The 24,560-nt window shown below is 42.3% G+C and overlaps 1 protein-coding gene across 2 annotated transcripts in view; it reads right to left on the bottom strand.

The window, feature by feature from the left end:
• RUNX3 (RUNX family transcription factor 3) overlaps positions 1-24,560 on the bottom strand; it is a 59,307-nt gene that overhangs the window by 11,363 nt on the left and 23,384 nt on the right. The window contains exon 1 of one of the 2 annotated variants that reach the window (XR_011026263.1): positions 7,705-7,845. Coding sequence is in view for 1 of the 2 variants with exons in the window: in XM_068268959.1 (XP_068125060.1) it covers positions 15,354-15,527 (174 nt within the window). In the remaining variant the exon portion in view is untranslated. Of the gene's footprint in view, positions 1-7,704; positions 7,846-15,353; positions 15,528-24,560 lie in introns of those variants that run through there. The other variant, XM_068268959.1, reaches the window with a different exon arrangement.

The raw sequence follows: 24,560 nt of genomic DNA, 5'->3' as shown, positions 1-24,560 counted from the left end.
TCCTTAAAGCACAAGGGGGTTAAACATCTCGATATTTTAATAATGTCAGATGCTGGCAGGCTGTTATTATAACTCTGTTTACTTTCTGTACCCCTTCAAACCTCCAGGGAATAACAAGGCTTGCAGAAGTTCTGTTCCCCCATTCAGCTGGCTTCAAACCAAACCCTAGACTCGCCTTTCTAAGTTCCCACTATGCTTTGATGGATTATAAGATATATGGCATTCATTAACATTTTAACTGCTTGTGATGTCAAAATGCCACTAGTAATAAAAGCATGAAAACCTACAAACATGACATGCAGATCCATTCATTTTCTTGCTGGCAATAACAAAATAAGAACTGCTATTAAGCTAACAATATCCATGCAGATAAAGTTCGTCATAAACATCATAGGGCAATGAGATTAGTCTGCATGACAAAGTGTTCTTTGTTAGCTGCTGTCGTAAACAGGAACACTAAACATGTAAGGTTGGGTGATCTGTGGATCACCCAACCTTACATGTTTAGGGGAGCACCAGCGCTGGCTTAAGCCTTCTAAAAAACAACGTCAGGCATCTGAAAATATTCAGCATGACAAACCACTATTTGCCCCTGCTCTGGTTAGCCAGGTGTCTGCTGACATCTATACTCACCATGGTCATGATGAGGTAGCATGGTGGCAGGGTGGGAAGCCCTAGCTCCTTACACAGCTATAGTATATGAGTGACCAGAGACAGTGAAAGCTCTATTTATAAAAAAAAAAAAAAAAGCAAGAACATGGAAAAGAGCAAATGTAACTGTTATGCGCAGTAGTCTTCTGCTTATGAAATGCCATTTTCAAGATGTTTTCCACCATTTTAAAAATATGATAAGGAACTAATAATAATGTGCCAGCAAACATGGGAGAATTTATACAGTGTTACTGTATTATTTAATGCTGATGTTTAAATAGACCCATCCCCCTTCCCATGTGAATTGTATATTTTCCACAACCCAAAATGTTGTATGATAAATGTTAGTCGTACCCAACCAGCCTAGCTCATACATACATGGGCAGCCCTACCATGACGCCAACTGAATGACGGGATTCAGGGTAGCATCAGGGGACTGTAGGGGGCTAACTGTAGAGGGCAGCATCAGCTCTGCACTCAGCCAATCTTTTTTAGTCTCTCCCTCTGCTCTGCTGCTTCTGCCTGACTCATGGAGCTCAGAGCTTGCTGGCACCCTCCTTAATTAAACATACACCGCTTTCAGAAAGCCCTGCCTCCTCTCCAAGGTCTTTTCTGCCGTCTGGTTTTCCTGCTGTGCTGGTATGCTGCAGTTTATTGCTGTGCATGTATGCCCGAGAAAAGCATGCTGTTGTGTGTGTGGGTGTATGCAGTGTGTGTGGTGTATGTAGTGTGAGTGTATGCGTGTGCATGCTGCCCAGCCAGCAACCTTTAGCTCTAAGCAACCAGCCACCCACATACACATCCGCACTGAGAAGTACACCTATCAGCATCCAGCCCAAATCGGTAAACCGATAATAAGCACGGCACCATAGAGATATACAGTATCACAGCAATTTATATTCATATGAAAGGTAGTGTTTTTGCCGAGGGGAGAGGTGTAGAGGTGCATCCTCACTAGTGCTTCCGGCAGCAAAAAGTCTAGAACCTGCCCTGCATATATACCATTGTATTAATTTCCATACAATTCAAAATCACTTCATATGCTTAATGTATTTAGGTAACAAGTCATGTTCTCAATATAGTGAAAACAATATAATACATAATTACACAAGGTATACAGTAAGCATGTTATTTTACTGCAAACATTTATATGCCACACAGGTGTTTACAGCCTTACATGCATTTCTGTATTATACGAGTCATGCTAAATCAGTTACAGAAGCTTGAATAGTCTGCCAAGAATTTATATTCAAAACCTAAAAACTTCCAGCTCCCGCTGACATTAGATATCAACCCTAAAATAACGGTGTGTGTTGTGTCTCTCGCAGCTGGATTCTTGTGGTGGACTGGAAATTCCTGTGTTTGCTACTAGATGTCAGACACAATTATAGTACAGTGGCAGAACAAGATTCAGGTCTCCTGTATTCCAGAAGGACTAGGCTTTAAATGTTTCCCTTAAAATCAGCTCACGTAAGAAAAACATATACAGTAATTGTAAGTAGACAAAGAAGTGCTGCATCTAGTTAGGGTTTGAGCTGCACCAGTAGAAGAGTGTACACTGCTTTTTATCATAATATTTTTGAGATAAAGTTATGCAGAAGGGTTCCTAGAATCGTATACTAGTAATAAGTAATGATTCAGATAGTGGACATAAGTAAAGGAAGGCATTTTTTTTGCAGTTATAAGATAAAGCACTACAAATTGTTAATAAAATGTATTTGATTTCAGTATCTACCTACACTTGGGGCTTGATTCACAAAGCGGTGCTAACCTACTTAGCACGTCTAAAGTCTTTAGACGTGCTAACCAGGGTGCTAAGTAGGTTAGCACCAGATTTCTCAATCAGATCGTGCACAAAGTTTTGTGCGCAAAGTTTTGCGCGCGCTAAGTCCTAGGCGCGCGCTAAGTCCCATAGGCTTTAATGGGCACTTCGCACGGAGTGCCCTGCGCTCTGTGCAGTGCGCGCGTAAACTTTTACGCGCGTAAACCTTTACGCGCATAAAGTTTTATGCGCGAAAAGCTCGTTTAGACGTGCTAAGGGGGTTTTCACAGGCGTGCTAACAGTTAGCACCGCTTTGTGAATCAAGCCCTTGACGTTTATAGGAAAATGAATACTTTGTTGATAGAAATGCTTTGAATTACTGCTCAACTAACTACGTTAGAGAAATATATCTTTCCTACTGAGGCTTGGAAGAAGTAATATACACATAGGATAAAACGTTTTACTTTTGTGAGAACTCTTGGCAAAACAAATCTCTGTGTCTACAATTTCCAGTTTTCTTGCATATTTGACTCACAGTCTTTGAGAGTCCATGTGCTTACCCTGCTAGCCTGTGTATGTGACGTCACAACCCATTAGAAATTAGAGCAAAAAGAGAAGTTGCTGGGGTTGACACAGGAACACTGAAATAATCTGTGATACCCTGTGCATTTATTACTGGTGGGGATTGCAGCTTACTGCATACCTAATGCAGCAAATGACTGTGAGGTTTACTTCACTTCTGAGCTGATAAATTATGACTAAGCACTGCTTGCTATGTGTTGTGGCTGATTGAGCATATTTGCTCAGTGACCAAAGCCCAGGAAATTTTCCATGGTGCTAAATTTATTTCACACTGTGGAAAGGCAGAAATATAGAGCCCCCTCCCCTGCCTTCCAGGGGCTACATTACCCAGGGCTATAGAAACTGACAAGAGCTGAGGGAACCCCTGTGAGCATCAGAGTTCCCTCAACCTCCTATATCAGTTCAGTATAGCCATCATTAGTGCTTTGAGAGAAGACTGATCCTCCTCACAAAGTACCTAACCCACTGCTGCTTGCTGGTGTGCACAGGAGTTGTTCAGACATGCCCTGGCTCATTGCCATGCAAGTATTTTAGGGTGCTAACTGACTGTTCAAATCCGAGCAATCGGATAAGCACACCTTTTGGCTAAAGTTTACAAGTGTCTCTAGGGACCTCTTACACATTGGCCCACAATGAGTAAATACAGAGTCAATAAAACACATTTTCTGCAATATTTTATCATCTTTAACTTGCTGTGATGATTTGCTCAGCTGCCTGTGCAGGCAGGCAGCTTTCTGACCATTTGTGTAGGTTTGCATGCTGCAGGACTCTGGAAAGAAGAGCTTCTGTCAGTTTTGCAGCTTGTGCTTGCAGAGGAATTTGCATACGTTGTCATGCAAATTGCCTGGCCACATTCATTGGAGGCGTGTACTATAAGTACTATGTCTTTCCCACAATGCTTCGCTGGTCATAAGGAGTCTTCCTGTGAAACACTCGGGAGAGTGTCAGCCATGCTCTTGGTTTGAAGATCAGCTTAGAGTAATTCCTGGAAACTGTGCTAGGCAGATTCCCTAAGTGCAGTTAGGATTGTTTATCTGTTTGTTTGTTCTGTTGCTGTTGTCCTGTCCCAGCGGTTGTGGACCGGAAATGGTTCTGATCTCTGTTCTTGGAGTACAGCTGGTGCAGCGGTTGCTACCAGCTATCTCTTCTGTTCTGTCTCCTGGGATCGCGCTAGCCACTTTTCGCTAGCGCTGTGGATCCTTCTGTTCTGTCTCCTGGGATCGCACTAGCCACTTTTCGCTAGCGCTGTTGATCCTTTTGTTCTGTCTCCTGGGATCGCGCTAGCCACTTTTCGCTAGCGCTGTGGATCCTTCTGTTCTGCTACTCTGTACCTGGATCGCACTCGCTTCTCGCTAGTGCTGTGGATCCTATCTCTTGCTTGTCCCTGTTTTCATGTGTCTGTCTTGTCTGCTACGGACGTTTGCTGGAGGCTCGGTGAGGTAACCGTTAAGCAAGCGTTCGCGTCCTCTGTTTCATGTTTGTCTGTCGATGGTTAGTTAGGCGTGCTTGTCTCTATTGTGCTTATCACGTGGAGACCGCGCATAACCGTGTGCACTGTTGCGAATGAGTGCGGTGTTCGCGGTTAACTAGCGTTTGTTGTTTTCCGTATCTCCTCATTGTAAGATTTGCTGTGCCTTTGCTATTCTCATGCTCCGCCTTGCTGTAGCTTTGTGTCACGTCTGGCGATCGCGTTCCTGCTTCGTATCTGCTGTGGTGTGTGCACAGTCGCGGGTTGGCGACTAGTTTTATGCACACACACACAATCTGTCTCTGTGCTCACTCTCAATCGCTTCTCTTGCGATTACGGTTCTTCCCTTCGTACAATTCCTGTCTGGCGTGTGTGGTAGAGCAGAGGAGCTGTTCCTCTGCACTCCACAGCTCCACCTGCCGTCAGGAATTTCCCTCTGCAGGTGCATTGCACCTACTGCTGGGTTCCTGCAAATTTATACGCTTGTGGAGGAAATCCGCCGTATCAGCGCACGCGTTGTGCGCTGATCACGGAGACGATTCCACAATCGTTACACTTGCTAGAAGTCTTCTCTGGGACCTTTTTCTTGGTTTGATTGTGGTCTAGCTCCTTTTCTATTGCAAACTTTTCTTCAAGTTGGTTGCACTTTGGCTTCTTTCTTGTTACTGCCAGTCCTGTCAGTTTGCTTGTAGAGTCTCGGAAGGAGGTCGGTCCATTTCAAGCTCTTGTGCACAACGAGCTTCACCCTGTCAACTCTGCTTCTATCTATAGAATCAGCTGGGCCTTCTGGAGGGATGCCATGCCTCTGAGATAGCTGGTCATGTTAGCCACAGCAGCAAATGAATTTCCTGCCTCAGTTGATATAACCAGCTTTGTATTATTGTGTGAATTTATATAGCATCTTCTGCAGCGCTTTACAAAGTACATATCAATGCTATTAACTCCATATGTTTGTTATCACACAGTGACCTGCTGTTACATAGTAGGAGGTAGGGATGATCGGAAAGAGCAAATTCCATTCCGCCGGAATTTGCGGATTCCACCAGCACTGAATTCCGTCGCTTTTTGGGAAATTCCGCTGAATTCCGGATTCCGGCGGAAAAATTAAAATAATTGCAAATGGAACCTTGTTGATGCTATATGGTAGCCCATAGACCCTATTGACTGTTCCCTTAGTCCTTTTTCATTTTTCTCTTGGATATATCACAATGTTATACATGCTAGGCTGGTTTCAGCATGTAGCATTGTAGTGTGTTGTGTTGGTGGTATAATGGTTAGGATAGCAGCCTACAGAGTGGTAGGCCTGGGTTCAATTCCTGGCCAATGTATGTGAGTTGGCTTTTGACATCCTACAAATCCCTAAGCAAGCTCATTTTTCTCTTGGATATATCATAATGGTACATGCTAGGCTGGCTTCAGCATGTAGTGTTGGTGGTGGTATAGTGGTGAAGAGAGCAGCCTACCAAGCACTAGACCTGCTTTCAATTCCCAGCCAAGGTATGTAAGCTGGCTTTTGAAATCCTACAATTCCCTGGAAGACGAGACCCTCCTCCCTCCGGGAGAAGGGAGGAAGGGAGGAGGGAGTCTATCGAGTAGAAATTCTTTTTCTTAGGCAGAAAAAAGTTTGGTGGGGAAAAAATTTGAATTCTGTAAAATTCCGCGGAATTTCATATTTTTCTGCAGAAATTCCGCCATAGTGGTTCCGTGACAATGATCACAATGGAGTGGAATAATCAAATTCCGTCCGGAATCACGGAATTTTTAATTCTGCGGAATCCAGTGACCATCCCTAGTAGTAGGTATAAATACAATTAATGCAGTTAGTGCATCCACAGAGTATGTTAAGACTGTATGGTTACCATGTTTTACCATGAAAAATATTGAGAAATATGTGTCAAACATATACAGATATTATCTGTGTTTCTTGTTGTTATATTTAGTATGATTTATACCATACAGTAGAATGAAAACTATACAATGGATGTGGATGCATCTAAATTTATCTTGTTGCAGCTGCAGAACAGTATGTATATGTAGTCTCTGTTTGAAGTATTTGAACATGGCGCACAAATTAGCTAACCACTCTCAGTGTGTGGTCACTCGTTACCATACAAACATTCTGTACAGTGCTTACAATTAAGAGCTTATGTCAGTATAACATTACACACATCTTCCTACTGCTGAATGTGTTTTTATCTTCAGTCCTTTCTTTCAACTAATTTCAACTAATTTAACACTTGGCAAGACCTGCAAATATACAGGTCATAAGTATATGTCATGGGCACAATCATTAAACCAACCCTAAAGTGAACCCACATAATAAAAAACGATCGTATCATGAAAAATTATATAATCAGAGGGTACCTACAGTGAGAACTGAATGGCTACATTCATCATAGTTCTACTCTGGAACAGATGTAACAAAGCAAACTCAACTGAACTTGACATTAGTTTCTAAGATTCCTTTAAAGGTCATTGAAGCCATCAATAATATTAAAGGGCCAATCGGAGGGCTTGAATTGTCATGGGAAGGAGTTTTTGCTCCTCAGACTAAGAGACTTTCTCTTTCCTCTCAATACTTTTGATTTGTATCTTATTCTCCCGGGAAAATAACTGAAATGAGACCTTTTTTGTAATAATTTTGTCAATCCAAATATGGGTCCCATTGTCCTGTCTCCTGTGTGGACCTTGAGAGTAGCTAAAACATAAAAAAAAAATCAGTCTATTTAAGGGAACATGTTTCAGTGGCGGGTAAAAACATAATAATTATACAGTAGAGTCTTGGTTATCGGGCACAGATGGGGATTGTCTGATCCCAGTTAAGTGTGCTTTCTGGTTGCTTGAGACTCAATGTAAAAAAATTGCAAAGTTAATACAGTACTATACCCCATTCTGCTATATATACATACCATGAACTCTGTATTACATTTTAAAATACAGTATTCGAAAGTGTATTAACCTTGGGAAAGCTATGGAACCCAGACTTTAAGGACAGCAGAGCCCACAAACAGCCTAAGAAGTTAACCTTCACCACTGTGAATACTTCCAGCGATTTATGCTGGTTGGTTGAGACTGCTGGTTAGTTGAATTCCAGATAAGAGGGACGCTACTGTATTGGTTGCTTTTGGTTATGGCAGTTTTGCACTTTGCTTTATTACATAGCTCAATCTGTTTGGTTGGCTTGTGTTGGCATGTAATAAACCATGTAGGTAGAAAAAACAATGTCTTGTAAAAGTAATACCTTTTAATGGCTAACTGATAGAGTTAAATGATGCAAGCTTTCTGGGATCTAGTCCACTTCTTCAGGCATATTTCTAGATATTTTTTGAAGTAAAACACTGATGTAGGTAAATAGTAAACACGGAGATGACAGTTTGTGCTGGTTACTATTTAGCAGTTAGATGTCATGTGATCAGCAGGCTGGAGCCAGTGAGCTGTGCAAGCATACATGTGTAACAGTGTAATAACGGCTGCAGTTTATATTTTCCCATGTAAAAAGTTAGTTATGTTTGTCTCCGCCCACTGTTTCTGACCATGACATACAGTCACTCAATAACCAAGTTTATGAGCTTTAGGGTCCTTAGCATCAATAATTTATTTGCATTTTCCCATTGAAATTAAACAAATATGATTGGCTGTTTGTGGCCTCGCCCCCTTTTTGGAATTTAAATCCCAGTCACCCAATGACTGACTGTACCAGGTTTGAGGCTTCTGCCATTAAGAGTGTCAAGTTAAGAATGGCAGCAATGTAAATATTCCCCTTGAAAATCAATAGGTGAATTTTGATTGGCTGTTGTAGGCTCCACCCACTTTTCTGAATGTTACTCCCAGTCAACCAGTGGCCAACTGTGTGAAGTTTGAAAACCCTGCCATTAACAGTGTAAGAACGGCTGCAGTTTATATTTTCCCATGTAAAAAAGTTAGTTGATTTTGGCTTGACTGTTTCTAACCTTGACATACAGTCTCTCAAGAAGCACATTTATGAGCTTTTGAGTTTCTAGACATCAATCATTTAAATTTTCCCATAGAAATAAGACAAATCTGATTGGCTGTTTGTGGCTCTGCCGCCTTTTCTGAATTTGAACCCCAGTCACCCAATGTAGCAGGTTTGAGGCCTTTGCTATTGACAGTGTAAGAATGGCAACAATTGTAATATTCATCTTATTATAATATTCTACATTACATTACATTCTTATTGTATTATTCTACACCAGAAACTCCAGACACGTTACCCTGCAATAACAGAAGGTGTGAGACCTGCCCTTATATTTTGTGCACAAGCCAAATACAAATATCAAACTCACAGAAATATCATCATATGCTAGACCAATTTTCCTGTGAGTTATCCAATGTTGTATACATGATACGCTGCATAAAATGCCCCTCAAGAGGGATCTACATAGGAGAAACAGGACAAAATCTGCGCCCAAGAATGAACCATCACCGCTTTAAAATCAATGAAAGTAAAATGGACACATCAGTGGCCCAAGACTTCTGTGAACCAGGACACAACTTGCAAGATCTGAAAGTATTTATTCTTAAGGGTAACTTCAAAAATGAATCAAGAAAAATTTCTGAGTACAAATTTATGAAAATGTTTAAGACGCTAACAAGGTTTAAACTGTGGAACGGGATTCATGACACCTTATTTGACATGATTGACTTGGCTTCATATGAATGTGTTAATAAACCGTAACACATGAAAAGAAATGTGTTCCTACAATAACCAGACACCTTTTTTCTGTACATTAAAATAATGACACATACAAAACGTAGTTTGTCCTCCTGGGAGGCCTAGAATAACAGCAATTTTTATTCACTGCCTCAGTCCAAATGAAGTGGTGCTTTCCCACAGGAGAAACACTGTGGACCTACTCAGCAAAATTCAGCGTTTTTCAGCGCTCCTAACACGAGCGGAGAAGCAGATCACTCACACATATGAATACATGTGCTCCTATATACACACATACACAAGCATTCACGTGCTTGCCTGGCTTTTGCAATGACAACTCGGTAGTGTTCTGTTTAATTGCATGCCAAATACCTCTAGCCTGGGGGCATTTCCCATGAAGATGAAAGAGCCCTTGTTTCCAGTACCAAAATACTGTTAACAGTTATACTGCCAGAAGAAGTGACAACAGACCTCCTTTGGTTATGAGGAAGCAGTGAAGGATAAATGCAGCAAAATGTCCAGACTTTAACAAGTTTACCTATGGAGCTGACCTAAGTGGTCACATTTTTCTAAGCCTTTACCTACGCTGGAAAATCTCTCCTCTTCCTCTGTGATTAAGCTCCACAGAAGTGCACATAAAGCTTGCTGGATTATTTATCTTTTTTTTTTTTTTATAAATTTCCATATTTTTTTTGTATCCCACTGTTCTGCCAGTTTCACAATATGATTTTATAAGTGAAATATTAAAAATTAAACAATAGATAAAAAGAACATAGTTGTCAGCTTTTTCCATTGAGAGAACCAGGGAGCAAAAAATAGTTAAGGGGAGGTCGGGGGACCAGCAGCGCAGGGTGCCTGGCAGCACTTGGGGACTTGGGGCAATTACCTCCCTTGCCTTAATGGAAACGCCAACCTTGATTTAGGGACCGCCAAGATGAATGCTCATCTCCCTGTTGTATTAACCGGCTAAGAGGAAGTGCGCTCATCTGTATTTGTGTCTCCCCAGGCTGTGAGCAGGTATCCTGCTATGATGCCTAAAAAATGGGCCTTGCAGTTTCTTGGCATTTTCCTGGTGTTGCTGAGTGTAATTCATGTTAGTAAAAGAACATGTACTTTTTCATGCTTTAAGAAAAATCTAACCTGGACAGCTTTTGTAAAAGGAAATTATGTAATCTCCCTCATGCATTTTTCCCATACGATGTAAAATAACAATGGCATGCTTGCATATTTTTTTCTTTTCCAAAAATCTTAGCATGTTTTGACAGCAGATTGGCACACCTGGATTATCAGCATTTGAAAGACCATAGAGCACTGTTCACAGGAAACATTCAGTACATTCTCTGTGGTGGTCTGAGGATGCTTTAAAACAGAGCAATGAAGCATGCCCCTTTAATATCCCCCCCCCCCCCCATGCAAACCACAGCTGAAGCCTATATGAAGACTGTTGCCTCCTTTGCTTCCAATGTAAAATTGTAGCAATGCAGTGTACAACAAAGTGGCATGGATCAGGAGTGGTGAGTAGGTAAACATAGCTCTTGCACTCAGCTGAGATAACCCATCGCACAGCTCACTTGCTGTCACATTGCCAGGGATCGGAGCCAGCTGTACACATGCTAGATTCCATCCAGAGGTGGCCGTGACCCGCTGGCTCAGTCGAGAACCATCTAGCATGTGTACAAGTTAATCCTCCGTGACTTATATGCAAATAGGCCAAAGGCATCTGCCAAGTGTGGAGACCTGTTTTCATAACATTCGAAAGCTGTGTCTAGAAATCACGGTATTATAGGTTGGCTATATAATAATGTCAGGTATCTTTTTGTCAACTAGATTATGTCAGACCTGTAGTTATTGAGCTGCAGTAAAATCTACTGTCATAAAGTTATCTTATGTTCTGTAACATTTTCATATCCTTTCAAGTTCTTGTCTGAGGCTACCACTTATCAGTTTGCTGCTGCGATTCATACTGCTTCTCAGAAAGCATAGCATCTCCAATAGCTGTCTTATTTAGGAGATAAAGATATGCTTTGGATTGTAGGGACAAGAAATCATGGGTCATAGGATCTGATTGTGGCTGGAGACAGGATTTGACTTCAAAGGGCACTTAAAGCATATCTCACAGAAATTGACGAGTAGGGATCATGATAGAGTTGCTAATAATCCATGTTGATACAAATTTTATGTTAATTTTATTCCAATGAACATTAACAAAAGAGATTTCCGTGCGCAGCTCCACATACACAAATTACAATCCAAACAATGCTGCCGATCTAAATTGATGCTCAATATCAATTTCCGAAAGTCAAGCAAAAGTCTATAATGATCGGCGCAATACAGGTTCCCAATCTGTTCAAAACAACTTTAAATCTTCTTAATCCACCACCACACCGCTTGTGAGATCACTCACCAGCTCTTTGGATCATATTAAATGATCATATGCGTGCAGTCAAATAAACACCAGCCCGTCTGGTCATATATGGGCTCTTCTCTGCCACCTCCTCAGATCCTCATGTGCATAATAAAAAACATAAACACGCTCCACATAGCGTAATCCAGTTCACTTTAAAATGTATTGCATTAAAAAACAATCTGTTACACTCACGTGTAAACCATGTATGTCTATGACAGGCATACAGGTAAGCGCAGGGTTGGATTAGATAGCGGGCCGCATCCGGGCCATTCACTCCACGTAACACCACCGTCCGACTGGCATTTGCGCACTTCCGCAATCCCTCACACGACCTGTAGCTCCTCCCCAACCGGTTTCGTCCACGTGACCTTCCCAAGGGGTGAGAAGGTCACATGGACGAAACCGGTTGGGGAGGAGCTACAAGTCGTGTGAGGGATTGCGGAAGTGCGCGGATGCCAGTCGGACGGCGGTATTTCGTGGAGTGAATGGCCGGACGCGGCCCGCTATCTTATCCAACCCTGCACTTACCTGTATGCCTGTCATAGACATACATGGTTTACCCGTGAGTGTAACAGATTGTTTTTTAATGCAATACATTTTAAAGTGAACTGGATTACGCTATGTGAAGCGTGTTTATGTTTTTTATTATGCACATGAGGATCTGAGGAGGTGGCAGAGAAGAGCCCATATATGACCAGATGGGCTGGTGTTTATTTGACTGCACGCATATGATCATTTAATATGATCCAAAGAGCTGGTGAGTGGTCTCACAAGCGGTGTGGTGGTGGATTAAGAAGATTTAAAGTTGTTTTGAACAGATTGGGAACCTGTATTGTGCCGATCATTATAGACTTTTATTCCAATGAACGCAACTTTGAAATGCCTGACTAGTGAATGCAATATATGGCTAGCCTTTTACCTCCATTAACCGAGCAAGTCAATACTCTGCATTCTCTGTGGTTGAGTTTCCCTCCCTGTTGGTAGAGATGGCTAGAACCTCCGATTTTCGGTTCGCGAACCTCGAACGCGAACTTCTGCAAAAGTTCGGTTTGCGCAAACTTTCGCAAACCGCAATAGACTTCGATTGGGATGCAAACTTTGAAAACTAGAAACATTTATGCTGGCCACAAAAGTGATGGAAAAGATGTTTCAAGGGGTCTAACACCTGGAGGGGGCATGGCGGAGTGGGATAGACGCCAAAAGTCCTGGGGGAAAATCTGGATTTAACGCAAAGAAGCGTTTTAAAGGCAGAAATCACATTGCATGCTAAATTGGAGGCCTAAAGTGCTTTAAAACATCTTGCATGTGTATACATCAATCAGGGAGTGTAATTAGAGTACTGCTTCACACTGACACACCAAACTCACTGTGTAACGCACTGCACACAGCTGTTTGTGTAGTGACGGCCATGCTGGACTGCTGCGCACCATGGTGAGAGTGCAGGCCGTGGCGGTTTTCAAGCCCCTATGGTTGCCGGGCTGTGGTAGCTCAATGACAGAACAACAGTGACTGTCCAGCTGATCGAATTTGGTCTGTCCACAATGAAGCAATGACCTTATTATCTTGGGTGTGCCCCCCCCCCCCCCGAGACACTCATATAGCCGTCGGTCATTGCTTCATTGTGATACGCAAGCCCCTTCACCGCAGCAAGGTAACGATCACGAAGGGGAATTGACACATGTACATGCCTTTTGTTTTGTTTTGTTGTTGCAGCTGCAGTGCAGCCAGAAAAATTAGGCAGGCATGTATATGCGGCCTTAAAAATTCAGGAATCTGCCTGGAGTCCTGGACCCTGTTGGTGGTGGCGGAGAAGGCAGTCAAGCGGCCTGCAGGCAGAGATGCTGTGGGGGGACCGACTTAGTCATGGGGCAGGCAGTAGCCCGCCGGGATCCATGCCTCATTCATTTTGATATCACAATGCGTGCGCTCATGTAGGTAGGTGGGTGCACTGAACAACAGGTAGGTATATGCAGTGATGGGTATTACAAATTTGCATCTGTCACACACACGTACTGTGAACAGGTACAGTGACTGGTGGTATTAAATATCACACTGCGTGCGCTCACGTAGGTAGGTGGGTGCACTGAACAACAGGTAGGTATATGCAGTGATGGGTATTACAAATGTGCATCTGTCACACACACGTACTGTGAACAGGCACAGTGGCTGGTGGTATTAAATATCACACTGCGTGTGCTCACGTAGGTAGGTGGGTGCACTGAACAATAGGTAGGTATATGCAGTGCTGCTGGGTATTACAAATGTGCACCTGTCACACACACAGGGACCGTGAACAAGTGCAATGACTGGTGGTATTAACAATGCATACGCTCACGTAGGTAGGTAGGTGCACTGAACAGTGAACTGGTGCAGTGATTGGGATGGGATTACAAATGTGCAGCTTCCTGTCACACACACAGGTAGTCACTGAATGTGCTGGGCCTGGCAGTGGCACAGTAGGAATTAAGGGGCCAAAGGCCAGCTGCGACTGACTGACAGGGCGATATATAATGCAAGTGGGCCACACACAAAAAAAAAGAAATAGATCACAAGAACAAGATTAACTCTCAAAAGAGCTGTTGAGGGGTGCTTTTTTTAGCAATAAAAATCAGTAAGGAGCAAGCTAACAAGCCTACAAGAGCCTAACTAAGCTTTCCGTATAGATCCCTCTGCAGCAGCTCTCCCTTCTTTAATTACTGCAGCCAGACAAGTGAGTGAAAAGGCTGACGCTGCCTGCCTTTTATAAGGGGGGAGGGCCTCCAGGAGGAAGTGTAGCCTGATTGGCTACAGTGTGCCTGCTGACTGTGATGTACAGGGTCAAAGTTGACCCTAATGATGTAGTATAGGAGGCGAGTTGAACCGCCGGGCCATCTCTACCTCTTGGGCCCTATGTGAGCTTCTGGGTCTACCTGACTTTCAATAAATGTAAACGGAACTGTTGAACGGTGATAATAGAGGTAGAATAAATGTTCAGTGTTTTTAAGGGGGCTTCAGAACAGCTCTGTTAAAGATACCTAGAGGGGAGAACAATTACATATTGGATCACAGGATGGGTATGGGGATGAGGTAATGACTGTTTTTTCAGCTAACCTAGAGGGGAGAACAATGACAACTTGGATCACAGGATGGGTATGGGGATATGGTAATGACTGTTCTTTCAGCTAAACATCTTTATATTGCCATTGATATGTACTTACTGTCCTAAACATTTGGTATTTATTATACATGAATGAAACATAATTATGGAAAGAAATGCAGATGTGTTATCCTTTATAAGCATGTTGCTTGATTTTTTGGGACTTTAGCTTGTGAGTTTCACTATCAGACAACAGTAGTATATTATGGATGTCATGCAGAGTTGACAGATGTGTGGTCACCATCATCATTGTCTGGGAAAATAAAGTGCGAACTTATACTAAAGGTAAAGCTTATAACATTTGCAAAAGATATAAATAACAAAACCCTACTTGCACTTAAAGGACAACTGAAGTGAGAGGGATATAAAGTCTGCCATATTTATTTCCTCTTAAACAATACCAGTTGCCTGGCAGCCCTGCTGATCTACTTGGTTGCAGTAGTTTATCAATAACACCAGAAACAAGCATGCAGCCAATCCTGTCAGATCTGACAATAATGTCAGAAACACCTGATCTGCTGAATTCTTGTTCAGAGTCTATGGCTAAAGACATTAGAGGCATAGGATCAGCAGGACAGCCAGTCAACTGGTTTTGCTTATAAGGAAATAAATATGGCAGCCTCCATATCTCTCTCACTTCAGTTGACCTTTAAAACAAAAGGTTCATAGACTCACCTTGTATTTGGGTCTGAGCTTGGTTACTGAACAGGTTTGGGTTAGCTAGTGAAGGTCTTGGATTGGGGTTTTGCTGAACTCTAATTCTTGGCTGTCGTAGAAGCTCCAATTCACTGTAGCGCTCTGTGAGCAATGAGCAATGTTTGCTCTGTTCCTCAAGCTTCACTCGATGCCCTGAAACGCACAGAGGTAAATAATGGTTTCATTAATCTACTAAATTATGCTGGCTTATGTAGTAGGAGATGAAAAGGAAGCATAGCATTTATTCAAGATAACCACTTAGTAATGACAACTGCATGCAGGAATACTGTTATTTTGGACTAACTTGAAAACATTTTCATGCCTTAATTACAATGGTTACATAATAGAGCTATCAAATAAAGCTTACACACAGGCATCTGGCCTACATATGAGATCTTGTTGTACACATCCATTTTTTCATGCTCATGCTAGATTGCAGTAGAACTGAAGCAAAAGACACAGTGAGCATTTCAAAGGTAGTTTTGCATCTGTGAAGCGCAGGGGCACGGTCCGGGACTATGTGAATGCAAACCTAGTTAGACATAATCCAAGTGGTCACAACAATTTATTTCTTGCCTTACTGGAGTAGGTGAGCATTCCAATATAGTGCAATAAGTGATCTACGCCAGGATAAATGCAGAGTAAGACTTAATCTTTATTAATCCATGAAAAATATTAGCAGGTGCATAACTACAAACCATGGGGGCCACAGCAAATCTTTGATTTGGGCCCCCCGATGTTCACACTCTTTCTCTTGCCTACCCCTGGCGACTCTTGCAGCCAGAGGCCCCATCTTGCAAGGGTCATAAAACAAGTGTGGTGATCATAATCTTCACACCCATAACAAGTGTAGCCATAAAAACACCTGATCTAAAGGTTGGACCCCTTTATTGGAGGGAATGAACAAGTAGTTGGGGCCCTGCTGTTGCTTAGTGGCAACAGAGTGAAAACGGATCTGATCGACTGGTGATTAGATCCTTTTTTTACAAATCTGTTTGCCACTCCAACTTCAAGTGTGAACCGGGCCTTAATCTGTGCAGGGCCGCCTAAAGGGGAACTGAAGTAAGAGGGATACGGAGGCTGCCATATTTATTCCCTTTTAATCAATACCAGTTGCCTGGCAGCCCTGCTGGTCTGTTTCTCTGCAGTAGTATCTGAATAACACCAGAAACAAGCATGCAGCTTGTCTTGTCAGATCTGACTTTAAAGTCTGAAACACCTGATCTGCTGCATGCTTGTTCAGGGGCTATGGCTAATAATATTAGAGGCAGAGGATCAGCAGGGCTGCCAGGCAACTGGTATTCATTAAAAGGAAATAAATATGGCAGCCTCCGTATACCTCTTACTTCAGTTCCCCTTTAAGTGGGTGATCTTGCTGAAGTGTAGATCGTTTGACCTGTAAGATGACAATAAGACAGCTGTAGTTTAAAGAATCTCTTGCGAAAATCTTAAAATTTTAAATGCATGTAAACATATACAAATTAGAAGTACGTTTCTTCCAAAGTTAAATAAGCCATACATTACTTTTCTCCTATGTTGCTGTCACTTACAGTAGGTAGTAGAAATCTGACATTACGGACAGGTTTTGGACTAGCCCATCTTTTCATGGGGGATTCTCAAGGTTTTCTTTATTTTTAAAAGCACTTAATGAATGGCAGTTGCTCCATCCAACTGCCAAAAAAGTGTGCAGGGAGGCTGGCCAGCATCTTTGTGTAAATCTTTTTCAGGGAATGTCTTTATAAGGAATAAAGGCCATACTGAGAATCTGCCATGAAGAGATGGACTAACCCAAAATCTGTCCGTAATATCAGATTTCTCCTACCTACTGTAAGTGACAGCAACATAGGAGAAAAGTAATGTATGGCTCATTTTACTCTGGAAGAAATGTACTTCTTATTTGTATGTATTTTAAGTTTTAAGATTTTCATGATAGTTCCTCTTTAAGTATTCCAATGCTCAGAACCTTGCAGTAAAGAGTGAGTGGCCTCTGTGTGACTATATACCAACACCATGTAATATCTACAGTCCATATCCAGGCAAATCCTTGATTTCATCAGCCCTATTAGCTCATTTCTGGCCACACATCTCGCTGCAGCTCAGCAAAGTTCAATATACCATTGCATGTTTCCATCCCACAGTTAATCGGCCAGTGGGGAGCACTCTCTCAGGACACAGGGACATGCCCTGCCCATTTAGGGAGTGAACTTGCACAAGCTTTGCAAGTGCATCCTATATATATAAAAATGGATTGAGCAAGTGAGTAGGTTTTTTTTAACGTTCCTTAAAATATTTGTTACAATATGTTACTGCAGTTTTTACAGGATACCTTAGTGCTGTTCAAAATGTAAAAACGGAAAGGGGGGGAGCAGACATGTGTAGGAGGCTCTCCTCATGCCCACCGCTCCCCCTTTCCTTCTCTGTCCCCCTCCATTATGTTCTATTGTCGCCCTGAAGCTACTTCTGGGTTGGGAGGGTTGGTGAGCAGGCCTGGTGAGTTGTGACTTGTAAAAAAAAAAAAAAAAAGGTTTTCATGCATAATTAAACACAACAGGTTCTTATGGCATCCTATCAAGAAGGTACCTGAACTTGCCCTTTAAAAAAGTTATCATGTTTTTCTGAGCAGATTACACATTTTATTTTTTCTTTCTTTGCTATTAACCTCCCTGGCGCTCTGATTCCAGCGGCCCTGTGGCCGCGGGAACGTTTTTTGCACATTTTTTTTAAATGTATCATGTAGCTAGCCTAGCGCTAGCTACATGATTCCCCCCTCCCTGCGGCGTCCCTCCCACCCCTCCGATCCCCGCCGGCGCAATCACCCGTCCGGAAATCCCGTTCTGAACGGGATTTCCAGGAGGGCTTCCCCCGTCGGCTTGACGACGCACGTCGTGACGTCATCGATGTCGGTGACGTAGTGACGTCACAGGGAGACCTGATCCACCCCTCACCGCTGCCTGGCACTGATTGGCCAGGCAGCGCACGGGGTCTCGCCTGGGGGGCCCTGCATCGCAGCGGGTAGCAGCGGATTGGCGGTGGGCGGCGGCGATCGGACACAACACGCAGCAAGCAAAGTGCTTGCTGCATGTTTTAAAAAAAAAAAATATTCAAATCGGCCCAGCGGGGCCTGAGCGGCGACCTCCGGTGTCTCTGGACGAGCCTAGCTTGTCCAGAACGCCAGGGAGGTTAACAACCCCATCTTTCCAATTTCATTAAGAATGACCCCAATTTGCATAATTACAAAGTGTTTTTCCTCTTGTTAAATAGAGGGCTAGAAGAAGAATTTCTCTGGAACTGATAATCTGATTTGATAGATGCACTGCATTCATTTTAATTGACTTATAGCAGCGTATCCGGCACCTCTGCACATCTGTAAAATGTACAGATCTGATAGATAGCACTTGTATGATATTTGATCTTTTACAACACAAGAAGAACACTTATCTGTTAAATACAACCTTACTCGAAATACATTTCAATGTTCATATGTCAGCCCTGACAGCCATTTAGTAACTGTATACTGTCAATATCATTCTTAAATGTATAAAATATCATACATTTCAGGATACATTGTTCCAATCACATTCTAAATATTACCATTATGTTGCTGGTCTATAGGAAACCCTGTTTATAGTAAACAGTAAAGCATGGGCTTTATTAACGCAATACAAAATCAATAATCATCTCACATCAAATATTCTGCGCACGGAATAATAGACAGTAATGTCAATACACAGGAAAAAGATTGGGGTGTTTTCCTGGAATTGGTTGGGTGAAATTCTGCACTGTAGGATGTAAACCTAGACATTCACTGAATTAGCAGCTAGCAAAATAAAGTGTGTACAGATCTTGAAATGAATAATACCATTGGGAGATACTTGATGCTATATCGTCTTATATATTCCCGTATGATCAAATACGTTTGAAATGATTTGAAAAAACATGGACATTGCATTAATGAGAGGATATTTAAATGTGTCTTTATTGCAAATCTAAAATTTAATTGTATGTTTAATCAAAGGTTTTATTTAGTTGTGGATCAAGAAGAGAAGGGTTAGAACCTTTTTATTTGAGTTTTTGCCCCATAGACAGCATACGTCTATGCTGTCTATGGGGCAAGGCCTTCCTAAGATAAAATTTTTTACAGAAGAAACATTTCTGATTAGATTGGAGTGCTTGCAACGCAGGGTTAGGTTTCAGGCTGCATATTAAACACAGAGCAGTGGGTAAATGCAATTTTGTGGCTGACAATCCCGCTTTAGAGCGTACCTCTGCTCCCATCATTCTTTTTGAGTATCAGTTAGATAGAATATAGGCGTGCAACCCCTGCTGTTAAAAATCAGCGTGGATCTTTTTAGACGTCATCTGGGCTCAAAGTGAAACCTGGAATCTGATTGGATAGTTTTACTTTCATTTATATTGACATCTAGACTATATTTTGATCACGTGGGTCATGTTTGCATTTCATTTGTGCTTGTTTGACCTATTTTTAATTAATCTCTGTTGTAGTTTTTGGTGGATTGTACATTAAAATGTTTACCGTAAATCCCATTCAAACTTGTGTAAGATCCATGTATTGCATGCTATAAACAGTAGTGTGAACTGTACATTCACAAGAGATTAATTACATCGAACATGACACATTGCAAGCATGCCCAAAGGCATCAGCTCTGCCAATGTACAGGAAATATGCTACAAAGAGTCCATTTGTCATAACCATATGCTGACATGCCCCTATCATGGTGATATAGTATTCATTTTTTTATTTTATATTACATTGCTGCAGTTGTGTCTGTTCTCTTGGTTGTCATTTTTTGATGTTTGCGTAGGGTCATTGTACAGAGTACTGCCTGCAGAGAGCTGAATATTCCCACCTCTGAAGTGGGAAGACACATGCCGGAAGGGTGAAATGACATGGTCTCACCACATTCCTTTGTTCATTAGGACTGTACAGTGGGAATCTTTCTAAGTGCCTGTGACATTCATGAAAATGAAGTTTATGTATGGAAGGAGACTATATTTTGGCTAATTTGTTTAGTTTATCAGAGACTACAGAAGCAAGTAATGCTTGCTCTTTTATACGTTCAATAGACCTATAAGTCATATAAGGTAATTTGTGAGAATCTAAATGCCCACTCTTAAAGTCCAACTCCAGATGTATTGATAAAGTCATCTCTCTTCCCCATCCCTTACACTTGAAGTAAAACAAAGTGGTGTATATATAAGCAAACTTTTTGTAAATCTTGACTTTTACTGTAGGGCATTGATGACTACAGTAGGGCTTCGGCAACTTTCTTCCTCCCTGCCATAGTTGGGGTAATACATCATAGCAGCATCCCTTAGCCTTCACTCATGTCTTATGTAAGAAAGGTGTGATCTGAGATTCTGCCAATCCTTTCTCCCGCTGGGCATTATGGATGTTGTCTAGGGAGGGATTAAGTCCCAGACAGACATGTTTCCAGAGTATAAATAGCCAGAAGGCCCCCTAACACTAAAGACCCACCCTGGCTCTGCCTAACCCTAAAATTGCCTGGTGGTGCCTAATCTTAACCCAGGAGCATTCTGCACATACACGGTTCATTCTTTTGAGAACTATGCATGCGCTGAACGCTCTTGGCGATGGGAGCGCACGAACAGTTCTGCGAATAAGCAGTAGGCATGACTGGAGCATCAGTCACAGATATTTATGAGCTGACAGCGGGAGAATGGGGGGTGGCCAGAGGGCACAGGGGTACCTGACACACTACGAGGGGCTGGAAGAAGCCCCAGGTAGGTAAAAATCTATTTATTTATTTTTTTGAACTAGTTTAGGTTGGCATTACTGAAACTAAAGAAATACCCATGCCATTTACGCATACATACCAAAGCAGATTCCGTGCTTGGCAGCACAGGGGAGAGGATAGGATTCCCATTCTTAAAAAGACAGACTGCATGCTGGGCACTGCAGCATAGGGCAGAGGAGATTATCTCTGTCTCTCTCTCACTCAGTGTGCTCACTCCAGTCAGTGGAGGGAAGGGGGTAGAACCAGGGCCAGGACTAAGAGGGGGTGAGGCCACAGCCAGGACTGGGGTTGGAGCCATGTGGGAGGGGCAGAACCACGGCCAGCTCCGTGCCTCTCCTCTTTTTTAGCTGGAACTAAATCAATGAGCAGGGAGGCGTCAGGTGGAAAATAGCCCCCTTTGACTTGTCGCCTCTCTGCAATGAAAGGAGGGGGGGGGGAAGCTAGCAGTCATATAAGCCTGTGGGCCCATGTAGATGCATTACAAATAAAAAATGACACAGGCTTTAATGAAATGAAAATGAAAAGTTTTCATATTGAATGTGAACAGTTCAGAAGTGATTTGGTTAATAAAATGATGGACTGTTTGCCAAAATGTTGTAATATGTGAGCAATACCCCAGATATAGACAAAAGTTATTTGTTTTTTTGAGCATGTGGAGGAAAACATAACAATTTTTGAACATGCATGCAAACATACATACAGAATTTACATGTGTCAAATTGCCTGTAAAATATGCTAAAGAGTAAAATGTGTTGTACATTTACTGTCAGGTCTATGAAGTTGACAGGCTGATGTGTTGCAGACAGGTTAGGGGGGTATGTTACATAGAGGAATCGCAATGCTGTTTTTATCCTTTTCCCAACCCTCTTAGCCCCTGCGAGGCTGTGGAAAGAGCAGTGGTGCATTCCAACCACTTCCACAGCACTAATGCAACCTGGAGTGGCTGCTGTCATTTTGCTGCTTGAGCAGCAGTGCAAATCCCCATGGACCCTGTGCAATATAAGCTGGACACCACCGCAGGCAGCATTGGAGTGACAAGTCTCTTAAGAGTTACCTTAAGTGAGAGGGATATATAGGTTGATATATTTGCCGCATGTCCTTTAAACAATGCAAGTTGCCTGACTTGCCTGACTGTCCATAAACTGCTTTTAATACTTTTAGCTATAGACCCTGAACAAGTCTGCAGATCAGATGGTTCTCACTGAAGTCTAGCTGGATAAGTCACAAGCTTGTTTCAGGTGTGTTACTGAAACATAACTAATGCCAGAAAGATCAGGGTTACTAGGCAACTGGTATTGTGTAAAAGGAGCATTACCGTCTTGAGCCAAAAAAACAAATGCAGTAGTAGGGTTCCCCTTTGAGGGGATAACGTTCTACCAACTCATCAGTAGCACATCAGCTTGTCAGTTTTATAAAGATTACAATAAATAAAGCACAGCCCAGCTCCTACGTATCTTCCAATCCATCAGACGCATATACATTTTGTATGTGTGTATGCATCGGTTTTTAGAATGTAATGCTTTTTGGTATAGTGACCTTGTAACATAGGAATATACAGTAAATAAAAATATTGTTTGAAAAATATTAAAAGTCTGAGGTAAGATAGACTTCAGGGGCCTTTCACACTGGCGCAGTGCAGCATTTTGCCGCAGCATAATGCTATGAAAGTTTATGGCATGGCATGGCATGCAGTGCTGTGCACTGTGCTGGCAGTATCCTATGTAATGCGAGCGAATACCTACGTTACCGTGTGACTCCTGCGGCGACCTGTGATGAAGTGGGGCAGAGTGAAAGTCATGTAAGTCTAAGGCAACGTGTTTTATTTGTAAATGACCACTGCGCATCCCACATGTGCGGAAGCATATTTTAGCAATACTCTTCTACGCACGTGATTGCTTCAGCCACAGGAAGTGTCACTTCGTGCGTGGTCGGTGGCCAGACAGGGATTACTGCGTACTAACATGGTAATCCCCGGAGGCCTGTTTTTGGCGGTATGGTCTCTAGACCGCACCCCACCACTACCGCCAATATGCAGTGTGAAAATGGCCTCGGGGAAGCTTGGAACATGTAGGTCAAAAGGATCAAGACGAAGGCATTCTTAGGTTTGAGAGCTTTCCCAAAAGCCCTTTAATTCGCCTGGGCAGGTACAGTGGAAAAAGACTGTGGATGTGACAGAGCCTGAAAGTTAGACTTACTTTGTCAAAACATGTACCAAATGTATTCTCAGCCCCCTCCTTCAGCTTCATGGGAATGGGGCAAATGGGCAATGCATTTTGGGACTGGCAGTAGTGAGAAGACCTTGTAATGTTTGTCCTAATCCTCACCAGAACCCCTAACTGCAGGGTAAGACTTTCCTGCTAAACAACAGTACACTGTTGTCTATTGTGACTAAAGGTAAAGCAATCATTCAAGTGGCCATCTTTTTAGAGTTGTTGAAAGTAAACAGGAATTATGATCTGCTGGGCATACAAAGAGCAAAAGAATGAGAATTGAAGTCAGGTGGTGTGCCAAATGCTATATCCAAAGAGTACAGAAGGAGGCATCAAAATCAAAACACTGGACAGAATCAGGTTGAATAGTCTCAGCAGGGACAGGAAAGGAGGTGTTCAGGCCAGGTCTAACAAGTAGGGTAGGCAACAAGATCAGTCTCAGAACAGGAGAATTGAATTCAAAGCAGTAGACATTAGAAAAGCAACCACACCAAGCCAAGCAGTATGTTAAACCCAGTCTGGAGTGCAGAAAGATCCAGGGAAAGTCTACATGATCAACAAGATAACAGGTCCAAGAGAATTAAGATGAAGAATCCTAGTGGAATGACGTCCCTGTGTAAACCAACCTCAGCTAGTCATTCAATGTCTGATCACACCTTAAAAAACTACCAGCCACATGGCTGAATGAACTCCCTATAAATAAGACCCACTCCTCGACAAATACAATATCATCTCCACTGAAAGTACTTAAAAGCTACAGGACCAAATCCACAACTAAAGTTAATTTTGCATTGTGTCAGATAATACAATAAGAGGAAGTTAGCTTATAATTTTCATACAATTCAAAACACATGTTTGCATTTCCCTATGAAGTTGATTCATCCTTATAAACATCTGCGTTCCAAGTGCAAGTGCCTTACTGGTGCCAAAAATCTGTATGTACTGAAACTCTCTTTACCAGAGCCAGCAGATGAGATGAGTATAGATACATCAACATAGAGCTTCACAAGAGGTTATCAGAGTCCTCTATATAATGACAAATATCCATACAAGAAAGTGGAGATGTCCTGCATATGCTGGTGGACATAGCTGACACCTCTCTAAAAATGATGACACAGTCAGTACATTAGGCAATCATATGGCTGTTAAACAGAGCTATCTTCTTTTACAGCATGGGTGTAAATGAGATACTTTCCTTC

Source organism: Hyperolius riggenbachi, chromosome 2 (assembly GCF_040937935.1).
Source record: "Hyperolius riggenbachi isolate aHypRig1 chromosome 2, aHypRig1.pri, whole genome shotgun sequence".
In the NCBI taxonomy this organism is placed as follows: Eukaryota; Metazoa; Chordata; class Amphibia; order Anura; family Hyperoliidae; genus Hyperolius; species Hyperolius riggenbachi.
The sequence above is the reverse complement of the archived record's forward strand: the minus strand, read 5'-3'. Positions and strand labels throughout refer to the sequence as shown.